Consider the following 12,757-nt stretch of genomic DNA (forward strand, 5'->3'; position numbering starts at 1 on the left):
ACCGGGGCCCTCTGGTGTCCCAAGCCAGCTCTTAACCAACGCACCACTTGGCCGGCCCCGAATTTCCTCTTCTTATAATGGCCTCAGTGGGATTGGATCAGAGCCCACCCTAATAGCTTCATCTTAACTTAATCACTTCTTTGAAGGCCCTACCTCCAAATATAGTCATTCTGAGGTACTGGGGGTTAACGCTTCACCATAAGAATTTTGATGGCATACAATTTATCCCATAACACTTTCCATATATGTAATGCATCCCACATAATTATCTCAACAGATCACTTTATTTTATAGGTTTACTTTAGCTTTCTGCCCCCAGAATACAAGTTATACAGGCTCTGCCTTTGAGGCCCTTAAGGTAGAAGATGCTGTTTTCTAAGAGGCAGAGTCGGTATCCTCCCTACTTTCTGATGCTTGGAAATTATTTTAATCCACAGTAAAAAAATATATTTTTATATTTGTCTCAGTATACATATGCATAAATATATAACTGAAAAACATTTCTACAAAGCAGAGTAATGCATTTTGATGTCTTAGAAATTTTCTATTCTATTCCATTTTATTTTTAAAATGTCTACAGAGATATCTGTTAGGCATCTCAAACAAATAATAATTACATAGTATGTGTAAATAATAGTACAGTAATATAAACACTATTGATATAACAAAAAAATGATTCTATCTATAGAAAGGATAGAGGAAGGGAATGGGATATGTAAGAGAGATAAGATCCTTGTTCATCATAATAGGAAAGAAATATATTTCTAAAAGAGTTGAGTAGACATACAGAATATATGCATATTGCTTAAAAATATGGAAGCAAAGCAAAGAAGAAACAATTTAAAATGTTGAGAGTGGTTGCTGCTAGGGAGAATGATGTGACAGGATATTAGAGTTAAGGAGGTGGTGATTGAGAACATATTTTTTTGTTTGTTTTGGTTATCTTTTGAGTGCTATTTTGATTAGAATAAAAAAAAAATAACTTAAAAAAACCATAGTGTATGCAGTCACCCCTTCTGCCTACTCTTAGGAACAGGCCTGGTAGAGTTTCTTGCTGCACACTCCAACCTCCACACCAAACATTTGTAGCTTTTTACTCAGAATTCTAAACTGTGCATTTCACAGTGCTTATATTTTAGACCAGAGGTTTCCAACCTTTTTTTTTTCCAGTACATGATGACACCTTTTTCTTTAAAAGAGAGGCAGGATAACCAGTGGCTAAGAGCCTAGACCTTGGAGAGAGACCCTGGGTGCAGATCCAGCTTAGCCACTTACTAGCTGTAGGGCCTTGGGAGAGCCTCTTAACTACTTTGCTTCCGAGCTTCATTATATGTAATGTAAAGATAATAACAATATTTACCTCTGGGAGAGTTATAAAAATTAAATGAGTTCATTGTTTTTAAAGTGCTTAGAACAGTGCCTAGCAGGTTAAATACATAAAATTTCACAAGGAGGTAGTACTTATCCTTTTTAATCTATAGATTGAGAAAATACTTTACACTCAAAGTTACCATAAATTCAGCTATTATAACAATAAAATATTCATATTTAATTATTATGTTATAAATAATTCATATTTTATTCATCACACCTGGATCTGCAGTTTGCAGAAGAGTATATCTGTAGGATATGCTATTACTTATCAGTCTATAGACAATGTTCAATGTGCCTATGAAATTGCAAGAAATTTGAGGTATAGAATTCACAAAACACACAGTGTCCGTACATTGACCCCCTCAATGTCTGTAAAGTAGGACCTGTAATTGGTCATTTTAAATTGATTAGAATCTTCCCAGAATGTTTATACGGAAGCTACACTAATATGAACCTCCTCTCCTCCTGCCAGAATTATGGCCCAAGATGAACCTGTGGGAGTTGAGTAAACAAATCCCACACATACAGCAGGAGTTTAGTCTCTTGAAAAAGTATGTAAGATATTATTGACTGGAGCTACTGAGAGGCATACTTAGAATACTACTGTAATTAAGAAAGCTTAAATCTAACTTATTCCATTGCCTAAGACTGTATTAATAGAAGGTGTTAGGAGCACAAATGGGGGATGGTTGAAAAACAGAAGTGTCCATTAGTCTTTTGCACTGTCTAGAGGAGAAGGCACCCTGACCTATGAACACAAATATTCCAATCTCTTTAACACATATATCCCAACCCTATGGAGATGCAAATCCTGATGATGATGCATTAATTCCTTTTTAAATCTATATTCACTTGTTCTGATCCAAGTTTATAAGCAACATTTTGGTGATAATTTGGCTTTCTGTGTAGGTTTGTCTATGAGCAAAATCATGCTCATCATAAGTGAATAAATCTGCATTCTGGATTATATAGCAGATGCTATGAATGAATTTATTTAGCATGAGTCCATGAGGGAATCCTCAACTCTGGGTGCCTAAGCAGAAGGACAGACCAGAGTACAAGATGCTAGAATGGGGGGACCACCAGTACTCCTGCCTCATTCCCAGCTGTTGTCTGTAGCTGATCTCTCTCCATCTCATCTTTTGTAACTGCAATTTGACCCGATGCAGAACTCCCATTCCCAATATTGTTATAACTTTGGGTTTTCCTAGTAGGAAAGCCCCCTACTACATTGTTCTCCCCTAGAAAAGTGGGCTAAGGTACATTTTTGGCTTTGACACTCAGTTCTGATTTGGCATATGTGCTACACCAATTATTTAAACTATTTTCATTAACTACTACTTACATACTATGTTGATTCATTCAGTTCAATAGTCATCTTGAACAATAAACAACACATATTGTTGGGAGATATATGATTATAAAGATGGATGATGAAAATGTGAAAGCAACCCAAATGTCCATCAACAGATGAATGGGTAAGCAAAATGTAATTTATATATACCATGGAATATTATTCAGCCTTAAAAAAGGAGGAAATTCTGACGTATGCTACAATGTGGGTGAACCTTGAGTACTTTATGGTAAGTGAAATAAGCCAGCCATGAGACGAAAAATACTGTATAGTTCCACTTATATGAGATACCTCCAGGAGTCAAAATCACAGAGAAAAAAGTAGAATGGTGGTTGCCAGGTGCTAGGGGTATGGAGGAATGGGGAGTTGTCTAATGGATACAGAGTTCCGGTTTTGTAAGATGAAAAGAGTTCTGGAGACAGATAGTTGTGATGGTCACACAACAATAGGGATGTACTTAATATCACTGACATGTACACTTAACCACAGTTAACACTGTAAATTCTGTTATCTGTATTTTACCACAATAAAGAAAAACTGCAGGAAGAGTAGAAAAAAAGATGGATTGTGGTTCCTGTCCTAAGGTGCTTACAGCTCCTGAGAGGCCAAACAGTAGGTGGGACTAGTGTTAAGGGAATGAAGACCAGAGATTAATACTGATAAGACCCCACCCATTTCAGGAAAAAGCTGATACAAGAGGTAGGCCATTAAGTAATTCCTTCAATGCTTAAAATCCGTTGAGCAGAAGCTTCCCATTCCAACTTGCAGAACAGAAGGTGCAGTAGAGAACCTGACCGAAGTGTGCCTGCCACTCACGGTTGGACCCAAGAAGCCCTCTCGGGCCCAGCAGATGGCGCCTGCGCCTGCATTGAGCCTCCAGGCCCGTAGGGGGCGCTGTGACCGAGCCGCTCTTCCCCTCCTTGGTGACCCTTCCTTCCGCCTCCCGAGCCCGCCTCTCCTCCAGCGCACAGCTGCGCAGGCGCCGGCTGCGGTCCCGTGAGGAGCATGGCGGCGTCTTCCAGCGGCGAGAAGGAGAAGGAGCGGCCGGGCGGTAGCTCGGGAACGGCGGGCGGTAACAGCACGCGGGAGCGACTGCTGTCTGCGCTGGAAGATCTGGAGGTCTTGTCGAGGTAATGTCGTCGGCCTGAGGGCCTGGCTGGGCTGGGTCGGGAGGACTGACTCCGAACTCGCCGGCCCTGTGCTGGCGCTGGTTTCAGGGGCTCCGCGGGAGGGCGACCCCCGCGCTCACTCCCAAAGACAGGGCACAGTTGTGGTGGACGTGGCGTCCGCAGCCCTCCGGGACTCCGAGACAGCATTTTCTCCCCGTAGAGGACGTTTTAATAATGACGGTGACCCTGGAACCCCAAGACTGCCAGAACCGTAGCCGACCATAGAGATCGCCCAGTGTGAGCCCCTTCGACCATGTACATTGCAAACATTTAAAAAATTACCACCGGGCGCCAAGGCCAGGGACACGGTAGTGAGGGAGGGGGGGACACTAGATGTCCATGAGGAGGAGCCCATTCACATTAAAGGGGGACAGATGTGTAAACGGTGACTGGCTCGGAACCTGCTTTTATTCGAGGCTTGCGCTGCGGGCTACTAGAGCGCGGGGACTAGGCGCCTGGCCTGGCTGTAATCAGAGTAGGCTTCCTGGAGAAAGGACTGCATTAGGCGGCACTAGGATGCTCTAGGCGGCAGGTAGCAAAGGCCTGGGAACCTGAGCACACATGGACCTGGTGGAATTGCGGGTTCGGGATCGCTGGGGTGCAGTATGTGTGGCGGAGGTTATGAGATGAAATTGGATGTCATCCTCCTTATTCGGTCCTCTTTCATGATCGTCTGTCAAGTTGGAGCCTTCCTTAATTCCCTCACATTCATTTAGATGTTAAAATTGTTTTGGTTCTTCCTCCTAAAATGTTGCTGAGATTTGACCTCTTGATCTAACGCACACTGTTGTCCCTCCCATCATAAGTCTTTCTTCATGCAGCCTTCTAACAGTTTTAGTTGCCTACATGCATCTTCGCTTTAGCATTCTATTTTGCCCAAGAACTGGACTATCTTTTTAAGAGGAAATCTCAGATTACTTTTCTGCTTTAAAATATTTGGTAGGTTCCCATTGCCCAATGAGATAAAGTCCAAACTCTTCAGCTCTTTCTGGGGTAAAGCCATTGTCCATTTCCTCTTAATTAGAGCATCCGCTTGTCCTCATTTACTTCCACACCCCTCCGACCTTCCACACCCTTCACTCCAGCCTCAGTGAATGCTTCCTATTCTTCATCTTAAGCACCATTCCCACTCCACCTCCAATTTGATGAATCATTCATTCATCCTTCAGAATCCAGTTTAAATGTCATCTTTTCTGTAGCCAACGTTCTTTGACAGCTTTAGAATTAAATCTTAATATATTGTATTACCTGACCTACTAATGGTCAGCATTTTATCTGCTGTGACAAATAAATCTTGCCGTAGCACACAATACTTACCAGATTACTAGGTCAGCATCATATTAAATGACGCAATAAAAACACATAGATACCAGAAGTTAAATAGTTTATGAGTTTAATCCACTGTTTAGACTATTAGACTCAAATCCTGCCTGACTACAAAAAGGGGATATGGAATCTTCAGGCAACCAGCGGTCAATAGAGTGAACAAGAAATTCATAGGCACAAGGCAGCTGTCTTAATGTGTTGCCTCTGTGTAAATGTTTACACAGATTAATGCAAGTGCTATTTCCTTCTGTTTTTATTAGCTTTGTAGATCCTGCCAGAAACCTTGTCAGTTTTCTTTTCTAGTTAATCCTGTCAGTGAATACCAGCATGATTTCGTAGTAAAAAGACCCTAACAAGACAGAGTTTTCATGATAAGTTTTTCATTAAATTATTTATGCCTCTGCCCTGTGTGACATGACTCCTTGGGACAGCTAGTTGAAGCTTTATTTTGTTCATGTTCAGGGCTTTTTCTTTTTAAGTTCTTAAACACCAAATTAACATCCCATACACGCCGACTAGCCCACTGCTTTTCTAAATAGGACCAACTTTTATTTGCAAAACAGTGCATTCAACCTAACCAGTGCTTTTAGAATCACTGGTCATCCAAACTGGACCTCTGAGTACCTTGAAGTACCTCAAATAGGTAGCCATGTAGTTCTGATTCAAATTTGTGCTCCATTAGATTCAGAACAACTAATGATTAATTGTAAAATACCTCTGTTGCACCTGTATGAGGTAACTTTTCCACTTCCTTAAATTCTGGATCTTGTTCTGTTTGAAATGGTCCATTGAGCCATATCTTCTTTTGGGAGACCGCTCACCTGAAGGCCAAGTCTAATACTTGATTGGCTTCTAACATCTTTGCAAAGGAATCTTGGTTGATACTGCCAAGTATGAAAATGAAGTTAAAATGTTCCTTTTTATTTGTTCATTTTGACCAATCATATGGTATGGATGGTAGTGATTAATTTTTCTGTAAATATGTTGACTTTGTGAAGAAGTGACACCCGCCCTCCTTTTCCCCCCATTTGGGAAGTAGTGACTGCTGCCTTTTGTTCTGAGGTCTTAGTCTTAGAGTTTCAAATCTTTGCCTTAGCTTATTCAATGAGTATATTCAGTTTCTCACCCTTCTACTCTGGAGCCCAGTAAGTTAATTTCTTTTTTGTTTTACTTGCTGTAATATAATTTGTTGGTCTGTTTTGCTGAGTAACCCTAGTGTATACTTCATATTCACACAGTTCAGGAACTGTTTCTGAGCCTGCCCATCAGGATAATGGTCTTGCAGAATTTTTTCTGCCATTAGACAACCCAGCAGTCAATCTTGAGTTCTCGCCTCAGGATCGTTGGGCTAGTGGGCTGTGTATCTGAGGTGTGTTTTCCAGATGCTGTTGGTACGGGTAGGAGTACATATACTTGACATTCATGTACTCTCCATTTGAGATAACTAATTTATGTTAAATTTGAGACTAAGTTGAAATTCTCATATATCTAGATTTGACCAATTGATTCCTCTTTGTATTTGATTCTTTCCTTGATTACCAAGTATGTAGCATTTTCTGTGTGAAATGTATTTATTCACTGAAGTAGTGAATCATCATTTAAATTTTCCTGAAGAACCTTAATGTTTGTGAAACTTCCTCCTTCACCTTTCCAGTTGTACGTGAACAGTTGAGGTACTGAGTCCTGTTTCGCTTCCTCTAAAAGAAGCTGTAATTCCTCTGTTGCTCTTTTTTCAAGAATGCCAAAAAGACTGATTTCTTATTAATCTGTAGCCTTCCTCACTGAATCTGTTGACAAATTAGTGATAGGCTTCTTTCTTTCTGCAGCCTGTGGTAATAACCATTGTCTTAGAAGTTCATTTTTCTTTTTCTCTGATTTTCCCATGACTTAGCTGCCATGCTGTTTTATTTGTTCATGTCTAAAGAAAGACTGGGTGACAGTAGTCCAGTGAAAATTTACCTCTTTTATGATCCCGGAGATGGTTGGTGGTGGTAGTGGAAGAGATGTCCCTTTGTGGTTTGCCACCTACACTCACTGAAACTTCGCCACAGAATGAGGCTGCTCCATTGTAATTGGCTTTCAAAAAAGTGCATAGTGCATATACTGCTTCTGTGATCTGTGAAGTTTGTCATTATCCTCCTAATGAAACTTCTCGTATCCATTTTTTATGAAAAATGAAAAGAAAAATTCCTCACTAATGTAACTTCTGACTTTTCAAAATAGTAGATTTGAAATTTGGAATGTAATTTTTACTGTTAACCTGATTATATAGCTTTTCAGTATATTTATTACTGTGTAAAATATGATAGTATAAGGTAGTCTTTGGAGGAATTTTAAAAATGAAAATGTATAGGTAGATTGTAGTCTAAAAGTTTTTCTTAACCTGTTTGTAACTCAGAACTCATTGTCCCACAGAAGCTATGTTGATAGGAATCTTGAGATTTCTGCACCAGTATATTAATTCCGTTTACCTCTAATTTACCTGAAGTGTAATACAGTTGAGCCTTGAACAACGCAAGGGTTAGGGGCACCCATTCCCCATGCAGTTGAAAATTCGCTTATAATTTTTGACTCACCCAAAACTTAACCACTGGTAGCCTGCTGTTGACCAGAAGCCTTACCAATAGTCAATTAATACATATTTTTATATGTATTTATATACTATATTCTTAAAATAAAGTAAGCTAGAGAAAAGAAAATGTTATTAAGAAAGTCATAAGGAAGAGAAAATACATTTTCTTTCTAACCCTTAACACTGGTTTTATTTTTGTATTTTATTGTTGATTCTTGTTACCTGTGTTAGAATTTAAATGCCGTTCACTTTTATATCTCACACATCTAGAAAGTGCCTGGCACATAATAGGCACTCAAGAAATATTTGATGAATGAGTGAAAGAAGTCTTTCCATTCCTATATCCACTTTTTTCATTATATAGCTAATTACTTCATGTACAGTGCTGTGGAGAATGTTGGGTCCAGTTGGCACCATCGAGAAAAATAGTATAAGGCTAGCAGGACGGAAGTTGAAAATAGGAAGGTAAAAATAGCCTGGCATGGCAGCCAGTGGGAAGGTACAAATACGGGCTGACTAGTAGTGTCACATAGCAAATTGTGAAGCTGTCCCTTCCTGCATAATTTCTGAAAAATCTCATCTAGCAACAAGGTTGGAATATATGAATATTACCTGCTATACATTTTTTCCTAATCTGTATACTAGTTTTCATATAGGATTGGCATATTTGGTAAATGAGCTCTCTAGATGGATAGGATTTTATTATATGTAAGAATCCCTCTTACCTGATACCTGTTTGGTTAATTTTAAAAATTTAATTAAAGTAGAAAATCATTAAAAAATTATTCATCCATTTCTTGTTTTATTTTACCTTAAAACGGAAACTTATGTTTTCACTAATCTTTTCATATAAGACAGCAGACAGAGATCTTTTTATATAAAGGGCCAGACTAAATATTTTTGGTTTTGCAGGCCATAAGTTCTCCGCTGCAACTACTCAACTCTGCCATGGTAGTGGGAAAGCAGCCATGGACAATACGTAAATAAAGGGGCACGGCTGTCTTCCAAGAAAGCCTTATTTATAAAAACTGCAGATGTGCTGGATTTGGCCTGCACACAGACCCCTGATGTAGGTGTTTTTCATCCATAATGCATTGGCTGCAATTTCTCGTTTGGTTTCTCGTTAGAGTGAAATGAGAACTTAGTCTCTCATCAGGTACTCTTAGGGTAGAGTCTGCTGGGTTTTTTACTTTCCCCTGGTTCTTTACAGTTGTCTTTTGCAAAGCTCTGGTGAGTCTTTCCAAGCATTTAGCTTCAGTTTTTATAGGAACATCTCTTTCTGTTTACAATCATATTTCGTTGGTGTTTACGAGGTCTGACAATTAAGTTTCGCGAACTCATCCTAGAAAAAGTGCTACATACCTCATTGCTGAAAATCACTACGGTCACCTTCCAAGTACTCCCCTTGGGAAGCTATGTACTGATGCCAGCACCTAGTCCACACTTCAAAGCAATTTTGGAACTCTTTTTCTGGAATACCATTAGAGCTGTCATCGTATTACCCTTGATGTCCTGAATGTCATCCAAATGTCCTCCTTTCAATATTTCATTTATCTTTGGGTAAAGAAAGAAGTCATTAGGAGCCAGATCAGGTGAGTAGGGAGGGTGTTCCAACAGTTATTTGTTTATTGGCTAAAAACTCCCTCACAGAAAATGCTGTGTGAGCTGGTGCCATTATTGTGACCTAAAGGCCATGAATTGTTGGTGAAAAGTCCAGGTCATCTAACTTTTTCATGCAGCCTCGTCAGCACTTCCTAATAGTAAACTTGGTTAACTGTCCAGTTGGTACAAATTCATAATGAATAATTCCTCTGATATCAGAAAAGTTAGGCAACATCATTACAAGGTTGCGAATTTAATTATCAGACCTTGTATATAATGGATATCAATTTATATAATTATGGCAATACATAAAACTTGCATAATAGGTTGGTAACAAACACAACTGAGTCTTGGTGAGTGTGTAGTGCAGCTGCAGCTGCTGAGAGCTGAAGCTCACAGTCAGAGTGGACTGTAGGGCTGTGGTCATGGGTACTCAGTGCTGTGGATGCCATGAATCCAGAAAATCAGGTAGAAATCAGCTAAGAAAGCCTGTCATGTATTTACTTTGCAAAAAAAAAAATTTTTTTTTATTTAATTTTTTTTTTCTTTCTTTTTTAGGGAACTTATAGAAATGCTGGCAATTTCGAGAAACCAAAAGTTGTTACAGGCTGAGGAGGAAAACCAGGTCAATGGCTTTTTTTAATTAAAAACCAACCCAAACCATTATTTCTGCAAGTCTCCTATTTATCTTTACTTTGCTGAGAACAGAAGATTGTGTTCTTTTAAGTTGCTAATTGAGACTTTTGAATTGATATTTACTTTGTATCATTTATATAAGGTAACAATGTGCTAAAGAAGCAAATAGTTGTCTAAGGGTTTATCAGTATTGTTTTCTCTTATAGTTTTAGTTACAGCTGCACATTTATTTATTGTGGCTGTAAATAAATACAGCCACAATAAATGATGAATAAGTGAATTAACCAATAAAACCATGTTAAGTAGAGGTTAAAACAGTATTTAGAATCAAAAAGGTCAGTGCTCTCATAAACTAGGCCTTTATTGTAGGATTGGTTCCCCAAATGCAACTTGAAAAAGAATGAAAATAAAAGAGCATACAACTGTCAATAAAGGTTAGTTATTTGGGGGTGTTGAGTTTACAGGTAGTTTTTATTTTCTTTATACTTTTTTGTGCTTCCTAATTTTCTACAGCAAACTTTTTTGTTTTTTCTAATTGAAAACTTTTTAAAAAGGGTAAATTTTATATTATGTGGTTTTTATTGTTTTTCCCACACACACACACACAAACTGTTTAAGAGGAAATAGGAAGGATTAACCTTTTTAAAGATGTAAGACAGAAGAGGAAACAGTCTCTGATTGATCTTTTCTCCCCACCCTCTACCCCGTTATTATCTAAATTTTGTCTTATGGTATGTTTTGAGGGCAGAAAAATCTGATGTACTCTAAATAGAGAACTTGTTTTCTTCAAGGATTAATCCCCTCAAGAGGAGAGGGTGAGAACCAGATAAATCTGCAAGTTAAAAAAAGCTGCTAATTTTAGGGATAATATAGTTGTGTTTTTTTGTTTTGTTTTGTTTTCAGAAAAAGAGCCTAAAGACAAATGTGTTAATAAAAGAACCCCAGTCTCAGGTGCTTTCTTAATAAACAACTCATGGGATTAATTAGGAATTTATACAAAATGAGCAAAAAGTGAAATGTGAATTTTGACTTATTTCCTGGACACTTAGCACAAGGCACCCAGATTATTCAGAAGGTCATAACTAAGACCTGCATAACCAGCACTAACCTTGCTTACACGTTTTAAGAGCTAGCAATTCTCTGAATTGTATCTTGTACTTACTACTGTGAATTCCTGTATAATTTTCATTGAAACTGTTAAACATTAGAGGGATATGCCCATTTGGAAACTTTCTAGCCACCATTTTATTTGACTATTTATATTTCATACATAGAGAATTTTAGAGTTAGGAGGGACCTTTAATGGTCTTCAATTTAACCTCCTGTAAGATTGAGTTCCAGGGTGGATAAATGACCTAAAGGTTAATGGATGAGTGGAACCTGGTCTTTTGACTTCAGTTAAATAATTTTTCTCTACGCAACGATAAAATCCGAAGAGAATCTTTACTACTCCTTGATAGCATACAAAATAGGTCAAATAGTGTAAACTTCTTCAAAGTTGTCATGGAACTAATGTGTACTTCTCATGTTGGTTAATAATTTTATAAAAATATATGTATATAACTTTTATAGAAATGCAAACCTAGCTTTCTCCTCCTGTAACTTGAGAAGAATGGGGATTATAGATCTATTAGATAGAATACACTTTTTATAGAAAAAACTTTCTATTGTTATTTAAAATAAGCACTCAGTACAGGATGCAGCTCAGTCTTTTGTCTTTTGTATCAGAAATCCTATAAAGTGTGAAAGGAATTTCATATCAAAAGGAACTTGAGGGAGCATGTCTGTATTTTTAAAACTTTAACAAATTTTTAATAATATATTTTAAATTGATTCTGAATTTTGATAGCCATTTCCTTTCATATTATTCCCCACTAGCACAGTGAAGTAAGTGTATTTAGATCCGATTGCAACTTAATTCTTTAGTTTTGGGGGATGATGAGGATAACTAGTCTTTATTGAGCTCTTTTGTGTGTACTTAACATACGTTACCATAAATCCTCATAACAATCTTATGTGATGAGGTACTATTATTAAATTCCTTTTCCTAATGAGAAAAACCACTCAAGAGGTCAGGTAACTTTTCCTTGTCAAACGGCTAATAAATGAGAGACTAGAGCTTTGAACCCAGACTTCATAATTTTTGCTTTTTAAAAAAAAAAAAAAGGGGAATTGGGGAGGGGGATCAGCCAAGTTGTTGTTCTTCAATCTTCGTTGTGGAGAGCCCCAGTCACCATCTAGCTTCCCATCGGCAGTTCATGGCCTCTAAGCTCAAGGTGCTGAGTTCAATCTTAGTTGTGGGTGGGCGTAGCCACCATCCCATGCGCGAGTTGAACCAGCAGCCTTGTTAAGAGCGCACGCTCTATCCACTGAGCCATCCTGGCGGTAGCGCAGCTCAAGGTGCTAAGTTCAGTCTTAGTTGCGGGCGGGCATAGCCCACCATCGAACAGGCAGTCTTGTTGTTAGGAGCACTTGCTCTCACCAGCTGAGCCATCCTGCCCCCTGTTGGCAGCTCAGTGGCAGCTCAGCTCGGGTGCTGCGTCACTGGCCCATGTGGGAATCAAACCGGCAGCCATGTTGCTCAGAGCTCACGCTCTTAAGCTAACTCTTAACCAATCGAGCCACTTGGTCGGCCTATAATTTTTTCTTTTTAACCTTCATAGTTTTTGCTATATTTGCATACCATCCATTTATTTGCTATTTTTTGAAATCACTCTTTTTTTT

At 38.5% G+C, this 12,757-nt stretch overlaps 1 protein-coding gene across 1 annotated transcript in view; it reads left to right on the forward strand.

The window, feature by feature from the left end:
- Window positions 1-3,678: 3,678 nt before the first annotated feature.
- MED4 (mediator complex subunit 4) overlaps window positions 3,679-12,757 on the forward strand; it is a 34,206-nt gene continuing 25,127 nt past the window's right edge. The window contains exons 1-2 of the mRNA XM_019650831.1: window positions 3,679-3,858; window positions 9,956-10,022. Coding sequence (XP_019506376.1) covers window positions 3,734-3,858; window positions 9,956-10,022 — 192 coding nt within the window. The 5' untranslated portion in view covers window positions 3,679-3,733. The remainder of the gene's footprint in view (window positions 3,859-9,955; window positions 10,023-12,757) is intronic.

This window comes from Hipposideros armiger, unplaced genomic scaffold (assembly GCF_001890085.2).
Source record: "Hipposideros armiger isolate ML-2016 unplaced genomic scaffold, ASM189008v1 scaffold_148, whole genome shotgun sequence".
Lineage (NCBI taxonomy): Eukaryota > Metazoa > Chordata > Mammalia > Chiroptera > Hipposideridae > Hipposideros > Hipposideros armiger.